Genomic DNA, 18,935 nt, shown 5'->3' on the forward strand with positions numbered 1-18,935 from the left:
GATTTTTTTTTTTAAATCTGTCCATAATTTCTTGTATCCAGGTGTGTGGGTTTGTGCAAGTGCAAGGTGGGAATTTGCTCACAAAAGTACATGGTTTCCTGTACACAACTGGGGCAGGAATTGGGTGTGTGTTCACATATTGCAGTCTCGCTGATTTTAACATCCTAAATGTGGGCTAATTTCCATAATATCTGGACAACAGTATCAAATGAGTGACATCAACCTAGTGTTAATTTGACTGTGGATTGGATCTTGAATGTCATCTAATGATTTTCTTCCCCATTTTTTCAGCTCCAGGGCTCCTTGAAAAGAAAGCTGGTGGTAAATCTGTCACCTGTCAACAACAAGAGACAAAATGGTATTTCAGATAGCTCTTTTCTTGACATCAAGAGGATACGAGTGGGTGATAATCTTTCTTTGGGACAAGGCGGACATCATGTTAACAATTGCCAAAGCCAGTCGATGTCAGGAAACTTGCCTGTGGGGCAAGGATCACAAAGAAAGAGCAGCAACCTAACAAATAATACTCATGCTGGTGGAAATGGCATGTTTAATATGGCTTTAAAAGAGGTCAAGAAAGAACCAGGAGAAACCATGTCTTGCAGCAAACACTTGGATGGTCAGATCCCCCATGAGAACATCTTTCCTAGCAGATATGGGGAGGAAACAGGGGAACAGATGATGGATCCTGAGCTTCAGGAACTTTTTAATGAACTGACTAATATCTCAGTGCCACCCATGAGTGACCTTGAGCTAGAAAATATGATCAATGCTACCATAAAACAAGATGAGCCTTTTAACATTGACCTTGGGCAGCAAAACCAGAGAGGGTCTGCTAGAGCCTCTCTGCAGATGGAGAAAATGGTGATCAAAAGTGAATATTCACCAGGTTTGAATCAGCCACCGGTAGGCTCCCCACAGATGAGGCCTTCATCTGCAGGCCCGTCCTTCACAATGGCCAGCACTGCCATGTCCACCTCATCACCCATTCCTTCAGTGCCTCAGAATCAGATGCAGCCGTCACAGGTTTCTTCTGTCTCAACTCGAACATTGGCTAACTGGCAAGAAGTGTCTCATGCGCAGCAGCTCAAACAAATAGCAGCCAACCGACAGCAGCATGCTTTAATGCAGCAGCAGCAGCAACAGCAGCAGCAGCAGCAGCAGCAGCAAAACCAGTCAGCCAGCTGGTCTACCATGTCTCCATCAGGACCGTCCCCAGGGCCATTTGTACAGGAGAAAATTCCCAGCCCTTCCTTTCATCAGCAGCAGTTCAGCCCACAAAATTCAGCAATGCTTGGGGTACCTGTAAATGGAAATCAGTCCAAAGGGATGAATAACTATGTTTATAAACCGAACTCCACACCTCAGAGCAACCCCATTGACATCATAATGCAACAGAAGCCTCAGGACCTCAACAGAAACTTTATAAACAACAGTCAGCCACCACTAGAGCAGCATCCTGGCAACACAAAGCCTTTGTTTCACTTTAACTCAGAGCAAGCAAACCAGCAGATGCCTTCAGTTTTGGGTTCCCAAAGCAAGACTTCTATTCTTCATTATACGCAGCAGCAGCAGCAGCAGCAGCAGCAACCTGCTCAGCCCCTTCCAAACCAGTCTCTTCAAAGGCCACCAAATGTCCCCTTAGCAATGCAGCAGAAGATGATGCTTCAGAAAATGCAGCAGAGCCAGCAAATCTCAGGGCTGCAGTATCCAGTCTCTCAACAACACAGACAGGTAAGACATGTTCCTTCTAAACCATAATGAAAATACAGGCATACCTCGGAGATATTGCGGGTTCGGTTCCAGACCATTGCAATAAAGCGAGTCACACGAATTTTTTGGTTTCCCAGTGCATATAAAAGTTATGTTTACACTATACTGTAGTCTATTAAGTGTGCAATAGCATTATGTCTAAAAAAAAATGTACATATCTTAATTAAAAAATACTTCATTGCTAAAAAATGCGAAGTGAGCAAATGCTGTTGGAAAAATGGCGCCGATAGACTTGATCGATGCAGGGTTGCCACAAACCTTCAATTTGTAAAAAACGCAATATCTGCGAAGCGCAATAAAGTGAAGCGCAATAGAACGAGGTATGCCTGTAGTTATTTCATGCATAGTGGGAAAAAAGCGTTTTCCATCCATTCTTCCCAGAAAGAATGGGTATAGAGAATTCCATAACAAAATACAATGGTCCCAAAACATTTAATACATCACCACCTCATAAGATATTGCGCAAAAAACTGCTGGTGTTCAGTTTTTGTAATATGCACAGTAGATGCACACTGCACAGTCATAAGAAAAGAAAGACACATTTCTTCCCATAACAGTACATTAAATGTGTCACTGATGTATATTACATGGATACTTCCCCATAAGGTGGGGAAAAATAATAGGGCAAAGTTAAGGTTATTTTTGAAGTCTCATTTGAATTTCCCAGCTTAGGAGATGTCAGTTGTTTTGCACTTTATTTCCATTTTCATGAGACTGTTTTGAGGTAATAGCTTTATAACATTGATTCTATTTCATCATTTTGTCTGGGAGAACAGGATTGAGAAATAACATTATTCTTAGACATATATTGACTAATTTGACAAAGCTTTTCATCTAGGAATTTTATTACTGATTTGTAAAGGAAACTGAAACTTCTGACTTGTTCTGTCTGCATCTACCTAGCCTCATTCTTACATATTGCTATGTTGAAATTTATTTCTAGAAAAAAGGGGGAGAAATTCTAGTCTTATAAGTGAATGAAAAATATTCTTCACATAACATCAAAAGACTCGTAGGGGAACATAGGGACTCTGGGCACTGGACTTGACCCTGGAAGCCTATTATAGTTCTTTATTCTGAAGGATGTAACAGTATGTAGTAGAAATGTGTTAGGAGGTACCCAGTGGGGCATGAGAAATGGTTTAAATCAAAGGCTAGTTTTTGAAAATGAACAATTTAATGTTAAATGCGTTATACCCCTAAAACAGATCAGGAATTGAGGCAGTGATTCTCCTATGCCTTGATCCTTGCGCTAGTCATTCATACTTGCTCAGAGTGGATGTAAAATATAGCATTCCTTATATGGCAGTTGCTCTGTGCTTCCTTTATTTATAAAATAGAAGGGGATACTACTTGCCCATGTCAGTGGGTTTCTGTAAGGATAAAAATAGATGGAAACACATGGGACACTCAGGTACTAAGGTGCAGCATAGTGCTGAAATACCTACAGACCAGTGCAGAATTGCCAACTGTTGTGATATTAGCATGAGTCTTGTATTATCTGATGGATTCATGTCATTAGAGGAGACTGTTCCTTAAAACAAAAGTAAATTTTTAGCCTCTTGGGTTATGCAATGACACTTGAAAATGTGACCTAAAGTAATCTGAAGCCTCACAAAGCAGGCTAAAAATATATATTTAGACTTCATGATTTTGTAACCTAATCTCATGGTTCTTTAGGGTGGCCTGATTCAAGGTATTTGACTAGGATGGATGGCAATCTTGCAAAGGAACAGAGTCAGCCGAGCAATTTGTTAATTTCTCATAGATGGGAAAACACTGTAATGACTTATCCAAGCCTTAAAGACCAAACCTTCCCAATAATAATCAAAAGTACTAGAATAAGTGAATCCAGCAAACCTGGAGTTTCTAGGCCATGCTGGTCAGATGCAGTCTGATATTAACTATTCTTATTAAAATTCTATTAAAAATAGAAAGCAAAATATAAACAAATTTGTGCTGTGCAAGTATATATATGTATTTCTTTAACTCTCCCAAACTTCTTAATCAGTTAGTTTTAGGTTGCTCCAACACATCATCCTCTTAGGAAACAGCATCTTAAAAGGTTCTAGCAGAAGGGGTTTGGTTTGGTTTGGTTTGAAGGGGTTATAGGGGGAATTGGCATTGGGAAGTCACCTTAACTGACTTTGCAGGGGTTCAGTGGTTCCTTGTGTATTTCTTTAGATTTTAACTGTCTTCACCAGAGCTTTTCTCCCTCTCTCAATAGCAGTCAGATGGATTGTAACAGTTTCTTTATTCCACTGTGATGAAGTTTCCAGCAAGCTGTTGGCACTGGAGAGACCGGGTTGCGGGGTGGGGGGGGTGCTTTTGCAAACATTAATCTTTTCGCAAAATATGCAAGGCCACGTTCAGGAGGGAAATAAAAATACCATCAGTAAGTTGCTTGAAGCAGTATTAACTTTCACAGCTGCTGCTGCTGCTAAGCAGGCTGCAGGCAGACGCAGCCAGTCGAAGGAATGCTCCTAGTGGAGCATTATTACCAAATGGCAGAGGGTGAGCCAAGCAGTATAGAGGCATGAATTCTAGCCAGCCAAGCAGTATGGAGGCAAAAAAAAAAAACATCATATATGTTGTCTGGGGTCTTTTCCATGTACATTGAAAGGAGCTGCTGGGGTGGGACTTTCCCCAAATTAACTTAGCAAAGCCTAAAACACTAGAAAGTAGGGTGAGCAGGACTTTGAGAAGGGGGACTTCATGAAGACTCTTGCCTTACAGTCTTTTTCCCTAATACTACCTGCACGATGTGGTAATCTGCACCGCAGCCCAGCATTGGAAGTCAGGTTGTGAAAGCTTTGTAGTGTGAACTCTGGTACTGCCCTGCATAGTGGAAACTATCTTTTATACCCCATCATGGTCATTTTGAAGCTATGTACTATACAATGGGAAATTTCTCTAACAGCAGAAGTAATGTGTACAGTGAGACAGGCTTGACGTGGGTTGGGTGTGCAGAATTTTTAATTCACTTAAACGCAAGTGTTTACCTGTCTGTGCTTACAGATCCTGTAAACTCCTATTACATTGTTGTTTAACCGCCAGATCCCACTGACTCCTCAGGCTGAGACAGCTTGCTGGATTTGTGAGCCCCTTCAGCTTGGCTGTTTGAGCTCTGTTGCCACTGGCAAGCTCTCAATTTGAGGACAGTCTCTACCATGGCTCATTGATGTGTCTTCAGGTGGCTTAAGAGTCTAATCCTTGAGTCACAGATCTGTCTGCAGGGGAGAGTAAGCTGTAGGGATTTATCTCCTTTTCCTTCCTCTGTCTTCTCTTCTCTGCTTTGAGGGCAAAACAGCACTTGACTGTGAAGCAGTCTGCCACTTGATTAGAGTTGTTGCACCATTGGAGTCATTTAGCAGCTGCTCCTCCCACCTCCTGATGTTGGCATCTGTCTTCTTGAGGTGGGCCTTCAGCATGTCTTTGTAGCACTTCCTCCGGCTGGTTCAGCAGAATACAGAATGTGCCACGAAAGATTTTCAGCTTGAGGGTTCTTGAATGCAAGTGATTTATCTGCAGGCTTTTGCTTGGAAGCTGATAAATCCTGTATTACTTCTCAAGAAGTTTCTGAGCACTGCTGAAGCCTTGCAGAAGGTACATCCACGCTGCATGCTTCCCCCAGGTTCTTAATCATGTTTTAGCCTGATCCCCCAACCACCCTCACACAAAACCAGTATGTCCCAGCCTATGTGCAAGAATCCAAGCCTTCTTGCACAGCGCAGGTATGGATTAAAGCCTTTTCCACTTTAAGGTAGATTCTGATACTCACTTTTCAAGGATGCTGCTAAAGCCATGATAGCTGAGATCATCTTTTGATAATTCTTTGGAATGCCATCCCACAATTCCCTGAGCCCATATGCTCTGACATTTCTATTGATTCAACTTCCAACTTGCCTCCTATGTTCTAGAAGTTTTCTACCAGTTCAGATACAACTAGTCAACATTTAGGCCTTCATTCCACTCTGCCTTCTCCATTTTCTGCTTGCTTAGCCAAGTCACCTTAGACTACGGCATCCCAGTTTACTACCAGCTGGCCTAAGAAGCACACCAATGCCTTCATTTTTTTATGTGAGTACTGCAAGGAAGAGATACCCACTATGGTAGAGGGGATGAAGTCCCAGGAACAGACATCAGAGCAAATCACACTGCTTGAATGGGCTCCAAGGAAGGCTTCATGACTGGATGATTTAGGACCCATCTGTTAAGGATCTCCTTGGGAGTGGGCCTTGCAAGTTTGGAGAAGAAGCAGCACTGGATCAGGAATCACTACAAGTAGGTGGCAGCTGCCATCTTATTATTATTAAAGGAGAAATTATAGCATGGGTGAGAAAAATTACTGTTCTGTGGGTATTACATGCAACAAGGTAGCCTTAAATTAAAGTGAGGACAGCAGGCACACTCATTTCCCTGATCTGTTAACTTCATCCCCACCCTGCTCCCATGCAGGTGGATTCCAAGAAGGGGGAAAAAATCAACTACTGATTGATTTTTTTCATTACATTTGTGGTAATTATTTAAAAAAATAAGCCCAAACTGACATTTCAGGTTTAGTAAGCATTGAGTGTACACTGCTAGACTGGTGAAGAGTCATATTGCCCTATGTCCCCAGTATGTCCCATTTCCTTTTAAATGAAATAGCTAATACATTCTTGCTCATGTGTGTCTGTGCTCTGGTCACGTGGCTAGCAGGAGCTTGTGAGCAAGGCAATGCATTATGGTGGCATAAGAGCATACTTTACCATGAGGAAGACTCTTAAACGGGGGTTTCTTTTATTTCATTGCCTAGACAAAAATATAATATGCTGTGTGATTCCCTGGCAGGACCTTTCACCTTGGTTGAGGTCACTCAGGCCACATCCCAAGAAAACACTGAACAAGCAGGATGTGTCTATTTCCTCATGCAAAAGTTCTGGACCCATGCCTGGTCATCCCAGCTCTCCATGACAGTGTGATCCCACCAGTCTGTACTAGGTGCCCTGCATCAGAAGCACCATTTTACATATGGAGAAGCCACAGGTGCAGCAGCTCTCTCTTCCCTGGCCTGTTAACATTCAGCATGAACAAACCATCCTCCAAGATTCACCGCCACCACCCTAGAATCAGCAACTGCTGCTGCAAAGCCTGCCACCATCCCCTGTACCCTGTACATCTTGATGCTATAACTGCATGGCCACAAGCCCAAGCAGTTTGCTCAGCAATGCTGTATTCCTGGCTTGACACCAGCTGGAATAGACGAAGCCTCAGTTAAATGCGTCAGTGGCTAAGAACATTGTTTCCTGGGAGCTTGGGATGGATAGACTCGTATACCCTCCACACCCTGCAAACTAGATTCTAGAGCAGCTCAAGTTAGTGAATCCATAAGGCTTTGGATGCATGTTACTTTGGCTTCATGAACTTCATGAAGTCATGGGTCCAGGTACCAGAGGACTGGAAAGGGCCAATGTAGTGATCCTCTTTAAAAAAGGTAAGAAGGAGGACCCAGGGAACCACAGACCAGTTAGCCTCAATACCTGGGAAGTTACTGGAGCATATCTTAGCCATTTGCAGCCATCTGGAGGAGGAAGGGCTGATTGCAGGCAGTCAGCATGGATTTATGAAAAACAAGTTGTGTCAACACACATGATCTCCTTCTTTGACAAAGTAACTACTTGAGTAGATGACAGGAATGCTGTGGATATGGTGTATGTGGACTTCAGCAAGGCTTTTGACGAGGTCCCACATGACCATCTCATAAACTGGTAAACTGTGGGCTAGATAAAACTACCGCAAAGTGGACAGATAACCGACTCAATAGCTGCAAGCAAAGAGTAATTATTAACGGGCCCATGTCAGAATGGCAGGAGGTTTCAAGTGGACTCCCACCATGTCTGTCCTGGGTCCAGCGCTATTCAACATTTGGATGCTGGCATAGAAAGCTCCTTGAGCAAGTTTGCAGATGACACAAAGCTTTGAAGAACTGTAAACACAGAGGATGTGAGCACAATTTATATATGTTTTGCCAGATTGGGCAGTTGGGCTAGAACTAGCAGGATAAACTCAATGCAGACAAATGCGGGTGTTACATCTTGGGAAGAATAATCAAATCACAAATATAAATGGGAGACACCCAGCTGGATGGCAGCACTATGGAAAAGGATTTGGGAATCTTAGTAGATCACAGAATCAATATGACTGTACAGCGTGATTTAGCTGCACAGAATGTGAATGTGGTTTTGGGATGCACCAATAACACATTAGGTGCAAGACAGAAGAGGTGATAATGCCTCTTTATTCAGCACTGGTTAGGCCTCATCTGGAGTAGTGTGTGCAGTTCTGGGCTCCACATTTTTAAAGTGACATGGAGAGGTTAAAGAGGGTCCAGAAATGGGCAACAAAGATGAGTAAGGGTTTAGAAGGCAAGTTAGGTATGTTCAGCTTGCAGAAAATGCCCATGATAGCAGTCTTCAAATATATGAAGGGCTACCATAAAGAAAAGAAAAAGCACCTTTTCTCTCTTGCTGAAGAGAGGGGGATATGGATCAATGGCATGAAGTTGCAGCAAAGTAAATTTAGAGTGGATATGTGGAAAAAACTTCTTTACTGTGAATGAATAATGAGACATTGAAATGGACTATTTACAAAAATTGTGGACTCTCCGTGACAAGGTTTTTAAGAAGAGGTTGAACAGCCACTGGTCAGGGATGATCTAGGCATAGCTATGTCTGTTTTTTACCATGGGCATTTCCCATGCTTCTGGGCTCTACTAGGTGTTTCTGCCCCCCACCCCCAAGCCCCTAGGTTTTTTTCTGCTATATGTGTCAGGGTGTTTTTAAGCCTCCCCAGAGAAGTTGGCTGTTAGCTAACGCTGGGGACTTCAACTGGGGTGTGCCAATTTTCCTGCTAGGAACAAAGCCAGAGGTTCCTGGCTAGAGGGTCTTGCCCTGCTCAGGATCAGACTGATTGCCATATTTGGGGTCAGAAAGGAATTTTACCCCATGGTCAGCTTGGTATGGTCTATTGGGTTTTTTCCCTTTCCTTTGTAGCAGGGGACGTGGTCCTCTACCTGGGACCTCTGAAGCATATATTGACAACATTTTATAGAAGTAGGATATTGGCTGCCATGATTCCCCTGTTTGACCTGTGGCAGGTTAGGGTGTTAGGTCTATGTTGTGTCGGGGTTGATAGTAGTCTTCTGTAGAATTTAGATTATGGTTGTATGGGATGGTTTGGATAGAAATAATCCTGCCTCAGGCAGGGGGCTGGACTAGATGACCTTTGAGGTCTTCTCCAGCCCTAATTCTCTATGACTTTGCGTGACCAGAAATTCTTGCAGTAAGCCCTGGTTACTGCATTGCTAGTGCTAATGTAGCTAAATGGGTCTGGATCAGCTGCAGTTCTGCTTTGTGACTGTTAGCAGGTAGAAATAGCAAACTGAAATGTGCATGTCTAGAGCCAGTCACACAATGCGGTGTTGGGGGGAAGCCCCTCATCTTAGATTCATGAACAAAGTTGGGGGGAGGTTGCTGGAGCTCTGATTCTGGCTCTGAGCCCAGGGCCAGTGTCAGAACCACAGCACCCTCCTGCCTACCCCTCCCTCCCTGCCCCCACTTCCCCTCTGCAGCTTCTGCCCCCCTTCCACCCCTTACTGTCAGGCTCAGCTCGGCTCCAGCTCTGTCTGGATTCCCTCCTGGGCACAGAGCACGTGAAATCTGTCCCTTGCCCAGTCAATTGGCACCATTAGCACTGCTGCATGACCCCTGCCTGGTCAGTCAGCAGCACCGGCACTGGCGCATGGTCAGCAGGGGCTGTGCTGCCGTGTGCTGTGCTCTGGTAGGGAATAGAGCCAGAGCAATGTCTAACAGTAAGGCAGGGGGCTGGGGGGAGCGGAAGAGGCAGAGACTAGGGAGTGGGGGGAAGGGGCAGAGATTGTGGTTACTGGAAAGGGAGGGGCAGAGGCTGTAGGCAGCTGAGGATGGAGGGGTGCAGGTGGCAGGGGGGGCAGGAAGGCTTCAGGGGGAAAAAGTGGGGGGGCAGAAGGCAAGCAGGCCTCCTGGTGTGAGGATCAGAGGGCACATATGTATGTGCTTTTAAGGCAAAGCAATAAACTAAAGTGCATATCATGCTAGAATTTATTGCTCCCAGGCGCCACATTTACATGTGCACCCAGGACTGCAACATGTTGAGGCAGGTCAAAGCAGCCCCAGCTGGCAGGGGGCCCAGGGGGTCAGCTTGCCAGACCAGGGCTCCTCCAACCAGCTCAGCATGCTGCAGAGGACCTGGCTGGGGCACAAGGGTGCTCCAGTGTGGAGCTAGCCAGCAGGCAGCTCCCATACTGAGGGACCCTCATGCCCCAGCCAGCTGGGGCAGCAGCTACACGTGCAGTGTTCCAGAGTAAAACATATTTACAAGTACTACCCTGCTGCGGAGTTCATTTGTTTCCTGTGGCCTAATAGGGTGGCATGTATAAATGCAAGACATTTATGGCAGAGCAAATTAGTCTACTCCACTGTAAACATCTCATGCAGACGTGCCAGGATTGTGTAGACTATACGCTTTTTTTTTCTGAGAGGGTCCACCTCACTGCTATCCTGCCCAAGGGAATGTTCACCTATTATTGGCAATAAGAAGCTATTAATTGCTAATGGTTAAAAATTAACTCCTTCATTTTTATTTTTTTCCTGTTATGCCTAATTTCTCAATGAAGATTCTGTGTTTCATTATACTGGGAACTGTAGAAATATGTCTTTGATCCTAAATTATCTCCACAGCAGAATCTGGCCCCTTCATTACCATAAAAAAGAACTGAAATAGTAGTATGGAAATACAAGTGTACATTCATGAAAGGCTCTTATAATGCCACCATCAAATAGCACTACACTTTCTACCATAAATTCACATTCTTTAGCTAAAGGAGATGATTGTTTTCTGTATTTTTCCCCCCTCCTGGGTTGAAGTTCCCAAAAAGCATGTGGACATGACTTTATCAGCTAAAGCTTGCTAAATGAAAGTGTAAGGCTTATAATTTCTCTGCCTGTCGCAGGCACTTTATGTCAAACTGGAGGAGGTTTGCAGTAGGATCTGCTAATTAGATGCCTTTTGCCTCTAGGGACAAATCATGGACGTGATGGAAATCATCTTGGTTTCCTGGAAGAGGGCTGAACTGAACGGAGATTTTGTTTGCATCTATGTTTCATTCTCTGTTTTTGTGGCAGGGACTCATCTTCCTCATTCTCTTTGAGGGTCCAGGGGGTCTAGACACAACACTTGCAACAAAATTCAAAATTCTTTTAATTTTACATTTCATATTATGAGTGCAGAGTTTAGCCAATGCTGTAAGAGGTTTGCAAGCATTTTGCTGAACGCGGACTGACTTTTGGAAAGCATGTATGGCTGTTGTTTGGGGAGAAGTTCGAAGTCAAGATTTTATTTTGTTTTGGGAAAAGATGGATTGATCACTGCAGCCTGTTTCTAGGGGCAGATTTAGGGGTTTGGGAAGAAACCCTGCAAAAACCCAGGGGTTATGATTAGAGCTGAATAACTTCAGTAAACATTTTGTAAGCTTTTAATCAGCTGTGTAACTCATTAGAAATGATTCATCAAATGATGAAAACAGGATTCAACAAAATAAATGGCCAAATTCACCAAATAAAATATTATTCAACTAGCTCTAGTTTTGACCCAAAGCCAAGTTAAACTTGGAAGTTTCAGCTGAATTTCTCACTCAGATTTTTCTTTTCCTTTCACTTGGGAGGAGGGGAGAAGGGCCTGAACTCATGTGAACAGAAACCAGAATAAGTTCATCAAACCCCAGTGGACCAAAGTTACAATATTTCATACTGCTCTAGGCATGTGCCATTGTGCCCCAGCAGCCTTATTTAGTCAGTGATTCTCATATCTGGGGGCCAGACTGAGAGGGGGGTCATGAGAGTTTCACCCACCACTTCATTCATATGGGCCACCAGTTATAATTTGAACTCCTAGGTGTCTTGTGTTGTCTCTTTAGCTTTCGTGGAGACAGACTGAACTCACACCATCAAAGTAAGCAGCAATGGACCCACCTTCACTCTTCTATTCCAAGCAAATCAACTGCACACTTTTAATGAGAACTTACTGTATCTGAGAGACAGGTAGACATTTGGGTAAGAGGGAAATATCATAAGCAGAAAATATAGTGGCTTGGCCTTATTTAAAGCATTGCTTGGAGAAGTCTTAGAGCTAATTCACACCTCTATTTTAGCCTTTGATATTTCTGATGTAAAATTTAAAAACTTGCTTCCTTAGATGATTTATATAAAAACTATTTTTCCTAGATCTTCAGATTTACCATTAAAAAACAGACATATTGTACTGCAGCAGATTCCGTGGTTTTAAGTGTGGAGAATGTCTTATAAATACCTATAAAGAAGAAGTATAAAGTAAATTGTAACTCCTGCAAAAGATATTTTAAATTTAACTTTGATTATAAATAAAAATATTTCTTGAGTTCCTGGATCAAAAGTAGTATGAAATACTTCCTAATCTAAGAAGAAGGTTGTGTACCATGGTAGTAGGCTAATTACTGCCTAGTTAACAGCTCCATTTTGGTTACATTTTTTCATTTGAGGGCTTCTGTTGTAAATGATGAAAACAATCGTTTGAATCCATGCTAGTAACTAGCATCCGTTACATGGTACTCTTTGATTTACAGTTGTCAAAATCCCCAGAGAATGTCACAAGTCTGCATGCTGCTGTGGTGTCCTACACACTCCAGTTTTGGTTTCTGTGTTTGCTGAAAGACTTGTAAAGCCACACGCAGAAAGCCATCTCCCTTTGGATGTCACATTTGAAGAGTACCCGGGTACTGTTTGTTGCATCAGGGGTTTAGACTAGTGGTCCCCAAAGTGGGGTGCATGCACCCTAGGGGGTGCGCAAGACGATCCATTGGGGTATGGGAAGAAAATATTAGAACTTCTATTTATATTTATTTTTTATCTAAAAAAGTAAGAAAGAAATTAAGCTTTACTAATACAGATTGACACTGGCGCCCTCACTCGGTCTGTATGTCAGACAGTCATGTGTCATGTACGGTATGTGAGTGGTACATGTATATAATTTATAAATAAATAAATATACATATATTGGGGGTGTGTGCACAAAAATTTTTACTGATAGGGGTGCGCAATCAAAAAAGTTTGGAGACCACTGGTTTAGACTTATTTATACTCAATTAGGTTTTTTTGCTTATTTATTTAAGATGGTTAAACTTGAGCAGCTTTTGGTCAAATTGTGCTCTGCTTTGAGGATTTTAAATCCATTTGTGCTACTGGCACTTCCTTAACTGACATGCTTTTTGCAATGGCACTACTGATCTGGTTCAATCCGCTTCTCATACCTTCAGGTACATAAGGCAGTGGTTGCCAACCAGCTTGATCTTGGGCCAGTCTCTTAATTAGCTCAAATTGTTAATCTCTAAATTTGCTGTTTTGGTCCTTAGTGGGTTGAGGGGTCCTTCTGAGCTAACCTGTCTTCTTTTTGCCTTGGCGCTGCCAAGACATAGCTTATTTAGGGAGCCTGTTACCTTGTATTCTCAAAGAGTGGCCAAGGTACGTCCACCTTGTAGCCTGTACTTTTTTAGTAGTCTAACTTGTTCTGAGAGCCATCTAAATGCTATTTTGATGCCTAATAGGTGGAACAAGATCTCGTTATGTTATATGGGAGAAAGGAAAGGGACTAGGGATTGTAAAGATGTAATAGGTTGAGAATGAGACTAGAATTAGTCAATTTATCAAAACCAGTTCCTTTCTGATTTGTTCTGCAGCAAATCAACTGGCCTGTGTTGGTCCCAGTGTTCCCATGTGTAAAATGGAGTTGTATCTACTTCCCTCTCATAGGTGTTTGTAGGATTATTCAAATACTGCTTCTGTGGTGCTTTAGCAAGGGTCAGAATAACATAGTGCTATTATAGTGTGTATATCTGTGGGAAGAATCAATTTCCTGAGTCAATTTCCTGCAAGAATTTTGGAAAGAAAGCCTGGGAAAAAATCATCTTACAACCATCAGAGCCTGGCATGCGAAGGAGGCCTTTCCTACTTGTTTCTCCTTGGGCAATTCATTAATCCTCCAAGAAGCGAGCCCATAAAACTTATAATAGAATTTACCTCTCTTCTGTTTTCTGCCTATTAATATTTGTATTCTAATAGCACCTAAGGTCCATGAAATCAGGATCCTGTAAGTTCTCTCTTCAAGGGACAAAAACACTCAAAAAATTAGAATTTCAATTTTTTTAGTACAAAGAACTAAACATTGTTTAAAATGTTTGACAGTATTTTTCATGGAAAATATTTTTAAAAGGGAAAAACATTCTTTTTATTCAGTCAGCATTAGCTGTGGGTGTTTCCAGGAAGGGGAGGTGATCCACATCACTATAAATTGCTTCTGTTCTTACAACACTAATATTCCATTAGGGTGTGGGCAAATGCAAACAGTTTACCATGAGATAAGCTAAGATATGAAGTTAACTACTGCGGGGTAACTGCCCATTTGTATGCTTTTACTTCATAGTAGAGGTGGCATCACTGACTCCACTTTCGTTGGGGGATAAGCTACCTCACATTTAACACTCAGTAAGCATGTGCACGTGGGCAATTGCCACAGAATACATTCTAAATTATCACTAGCTTATTTTGCAGTAATTAGTTCATGTACCGATAACCTTAGTGTGTTTTTATGGATGCATTACATTCGTGTGCCACATGGACCTAGACAGCCCAGCCAAAAACTCAGACCATTCCAAAACCCTTTGCCTGCCTCATTTGCCTAGTGTAGCTATACTAAACAAGGTACCACCACACAGTAAGAAGCAGCTTTGGCTAGAAGAGCTTAGTAGGAAATGGTTGATCCTCTGGTGTACACGTAAGAGGTCTAGTCAGATGCCAGATGAATTCATTAGTGGCTGACAAACCCAATTCGAGAGCAACACAGCTTGTTACAAGTTTCACAGATCCATATGTTGTCTAAATTGGAGTCCACATTTACAACATGTTTCTTTCTTCTTTCTCACTTTGTTTCCATCCTCTGGATCAAAGCTTCTTCATGGTGAGCTTCACCCAGTGCCAGATGTTCCCTCCAGATCAGACAGGATTCTGCGTGCTCCTCCCAGCTTTCTGTGTTGATGTTGAGCGACTTCATATCATTATTGCACACATTGTGGTACCCCCATAGACACTGAATGTGGCAGTGCACCCCCTATGAAAAGCTGCCGCTGACACTGTCAACAGTGCCTGTGGGTGGTCATTGCTCGCCACCCCACCACCGACACCGCCAGTGGCGTCTGTGGGCGGTCAACAATCACTGCTGTCTGCTGCTGGTGGCGTCTGTGGGTGGTCTGTGGGTGGTCACTGACACTGCCGGCGGCATCTGTGGGAGCTCACCATTTACCTGTTGTGGCCTTCCTGAGTTTTTTGCAAAGAAGAATTCCTTTATTATTTTCTGAAGTCAAAAAGTGAAAACTAAGAGCTGGCATTTTCCCAGGGGTGTCTTGAGTCTAGTAAGGGGTCCCTTGAGTCTAAAAAGGTTGAGAATGACTGGAATATAGGTCATTAACAAGGAGAGATTGTGGTATTAATTTTTAATCTGGGATAATGAATGGGGGTGGAGAAAGAGGTACTGTTACTCACCTGTAGCATGCATAGTACCGCCGGCACAAGGAGCCTCGGCTATATTAGTTCTAGTCAGCTTGGCCTATAGTTCTTATAACTTCAAAAGAGTATTTTTTATCTCTTTTTTTCAAAGGAATGCAAAGCAAGTTAAAAAAACCCCCCTAATAGTCTGATATAATAATGATTATTTTTACATATTGATTTAATAATTAAAGTCGTAATTGAGGGAATGTGGAAATAAAGGCTCTAGGATGTTTGCTGTAGAGGTGTGTAAGTTTGGGCTACTGTGACAGTAAGTGATGCCACTGAATCATTTTACTTATTTTCATTATTGCCTTTTGAATGGAGGAAGCCAGTGTGCAAGCTAAAAAAACACAAACGAAAAATTAAAAGCAACTCTCTGTCTACTGCTAATCTGGGAAGGCTGGCTTGAGATTTGTATTTGGTGCAGTGGGAACGAACAATAAAGTAGTGCATTATTCTCAGGGCAAGAAAGTAAGTATGTAAAGCCGAGTGAACCACTGTGCGCAGGCTCTCAAGAGTGAAGGTGCCTGGGCCTCTTGGAGAGAGAGTAACATTCTTCAGGGTAACCGTGATGGGGGGAGGGCGGCTCTGTGCTGGTATTTGTGTTTCAGGCAGACTTTTCTAATGTCTCAGCAATCCATGTATGGTGACAATACAATGCAAGAGCTGGGCTTAAGGTTGTATAAACAACTGAGCTAACCAGGTTTTTATTATTGTAGCTGCATACAAGAAGCAAAAGGAGAAAAAAAGAAGGAAAACATTTATTGTATTTATTAGATTAATGCCACCCTTCCCAACAAAGGCTTAGAGTGCTTATGGCAATACTGAGATAGCACTAATAATAATACTAATGTAATACCTTCAGATTGCTTTCCAAACATTAACTATTTAAACCACACACTCTTGTGAAGTGGTGAATATTTATCTTCCTAAACAAACAGAGAGGTAGCATGTGATTAAGTAGGCTGTCGCCCACAAAAGCTTGCACTTTTCTGAACAAATTAGTTCCTAAGGGAACATACATATGCTACGCTTAGATCAACGTAACTAGGGTTAGGTTGATCTAAGTGCCCATCTTTGCAAATGCTTGGGGGTGGGAGGATGGTAAATCAGGCCAAAAATGGTGGGTCCTATCTAAGATACTGCACCTGAGTAGGTGAACTAACTTGGATTGGGAATGGGTTATTCTGATTCAGCAAATGTCTTCATGGGTCCAGAGCATAGCATTGAGGTTGGGAACGCCCAACTGGTTGCCCCAGCCCCACCCCCAGCCCCAGGGCTGTGATCTTCTTACCCCAGCTGCTGACCAGGTTTTTTTATAGTCCCCTGATTCAACGCCCCCTCTCCTGATAGACAACACCTCCCACAGAGCCACAAACACCTCTCCCTCATACCAACTACCCCCGCATCCCTCTGTGGACTCCCCACCCCGCAGTCTCTCCTGTCCCTTCCCCTTCCTTTCCCCCTTCCCCTTACGGCTCCCAGCACCAGTGAATATTCAGTAGTGGCAGATGACAGAACAAGGAGCAACAGGTCTCAAGTTGCAGCAAGGGAAGTTTAGGTTAGATATTTGGAAGAATTTTCTTGCTAGGAGGGTAGTAAAGCACTGGAGCAGGTTACCCAGAGAGGTGGTGGAAGCTCCATCCTTGCAGGATTTTACGACTCAACTAGACAAAGCCTTGGCTGGGATAGTCATAGTCCTGGTTTGAGCAGGCATTTGGACTAGATGACTTCCTGAGGTCCCTTCCAACCCTAATTTCCTATGATTCTAACATCTGTACACACCATCTACCATCACGCTTTAACTAAGCCACATGATCATAGTCTGGGTACAGCCAACATTTGTATGCGCCCTAAGGTGCCAGCCTGCCCTGCCTTCTGGGTAATGAAGGTGAGACAGAGAGGGTAGGACCAACTTTTCAAACTTATGTGACCAAAGCTAAATGATATAATCCATAATAAGGCATCTAAATAGCTGGTTTCATTGTCCAAGATGTCACAGATCTATTCAAGTCAATGGGAGTTGTATTCACATAATAATTCTGAAAGTTAGGCCATCTATATAAATGGTTAAGTGTGGCTTTAAAAATTTGACTTTGGTCACACATGTTTGAAAAATGTAATGATTTGCATTAGCTTCAGAGAGGAGCAGTTTCTACTTCACCTACTCAGGTTCATTTTTTTGACAAAGCACTTTTATTTTAAAAAAAAAAAATCACATTTTGGTGGAGAAGTATTGCCAAAGCTTTTTGTCAATATTATTTTGGTTCTTTGTTTTTACCATCTCTAAAGCAACTTGGCATTTTCCATCAGTATTTGAAAAAGACATTTAAAAAGAATTTAAAAATTGATGTTTCTATTTGTATTCATCTGAATATTGTGTATGTGATACACATTTCACATGATTGCAGAGGGCAGTGCTTTAAGGTATGTTTGCCAAAGTATTATTCATGCATAATAGGTATTCAGTATGTAATATATGTAACATTAAATTTCAGATGAGAACTGCATTGACACAGCATCATTAAGATCATGAAGTCAGGCACTTAAAAGTTAGGAAATTCTAGATTTAAAATTCCCTGTTCAGCTTCATTTCTCCTACTTCACACACCGTTTCTGTGAACTGCTGAGGTCCCAAGGAAAATGCAGCAGTTGATTGTGGCACTGAAGATAATTTAATAATGCAGTACACAAGACTGCTGAATTAATTTTATAGGCATCTCTAAGTCTACATTCAAATAGCCATCTTCTAATGCCAGTTTTTAAAGTACTTCTCTAGGTGTAATTAAAACAGGAAAAAAAATGTGTACTGCTGTGTCATTATGCAAGGGCCGTGTTACATGGTCATTTTGGGCAGCTCCTGGGGCTCTTAACACCTGGATTGTCTGCACATTAACACCTGAAAGTAGTTTTAAGCACTCATTAAGCTGCTCAAAGTTATGCCACTCAAAGTTACACAGGATTATCTCTCATCTGTTACCCAGCTCCTGTTCCACTACTTTCTAGGCTACACCTTAGAGTAAACACCCCACCTGCTCCCCCCAACCCCACTGGCCCAGATTGAGCCCACTGTCCTCCCCCCCACCTCAGCATCCCAGATCCCTGCTCACTTCCTCCCTTCCCCCACAATTACTTGTGGCTGCCCTCACTGTCTGTCCCAGGGAGCAGGCAGGGAAGGGTTAACCTGCCTGCCTGGCTGCTGCTGCCACCACTGCTGCTCCTTGGTCTGAGCCCAGGGTGGAGGAGAGCAGCAGCAGCATCAGGGGCCAGGCATGCAAGTTAACCCTTTCGACAGATAAGCAGGGGAGGAACTCTAGGGGTGGAGGGTCAGAGGAGAACCCTGAGAGGCTGGGAGATTGAAGTCTTTCTAAACTTCAGCAAGGCCTTTGACACCGTCTCCTACCCCATCCTCATTAAAAAACTAGGCGACTGTGGCATTGATGCCTACACAGTCAGATGGATTGCAGATTGGCTCAAGGGTCAGACTCAGAGGGTGGTGGTGGACGGGTC

The 18,935-nt window shown here is 42.9% G+C and overlaps 1 protein-coding gene across 1 annotated transcript in view; it reads left to right on the plus strand.

The window, feature by feature from the left end:
- Positions 1-294: 294 nt before the first annotated feature.
- MAML2 (mastermind like transcriptional coactivator 2) overlaps positions 295-18,935 on the plus strand; it is an 89,215-nt gene continuing 70,574 nt past the window's right edge. Inside the window, exon 1 of the mRNA XM_019530296.1 lies at positions 295-1,734. Coding sequence (XP_019385841.1) covers positions 463-1,734 — 1,272 coding nt within the window. The 5' untranslated portion in view covers positions 295-462. The remainder of the gene's footprint in view (positions 1,735-18,935) is intronic.

Source organism: Crocodylus porosus, unplaced genomic scaffold, assembly GCF_001723895.1.
Source record: "Crocodylus porosus isolate Cpor-Errol unplaced genomic scaffold, CroPor_comp1, whole genome shotgun sequence".
Taxonomy (NCBI): Eukaryota; Metazoa; Chordata; order Crocodylia; family Crocodylidae; genus Crocodylus; species Crocodylus porosus.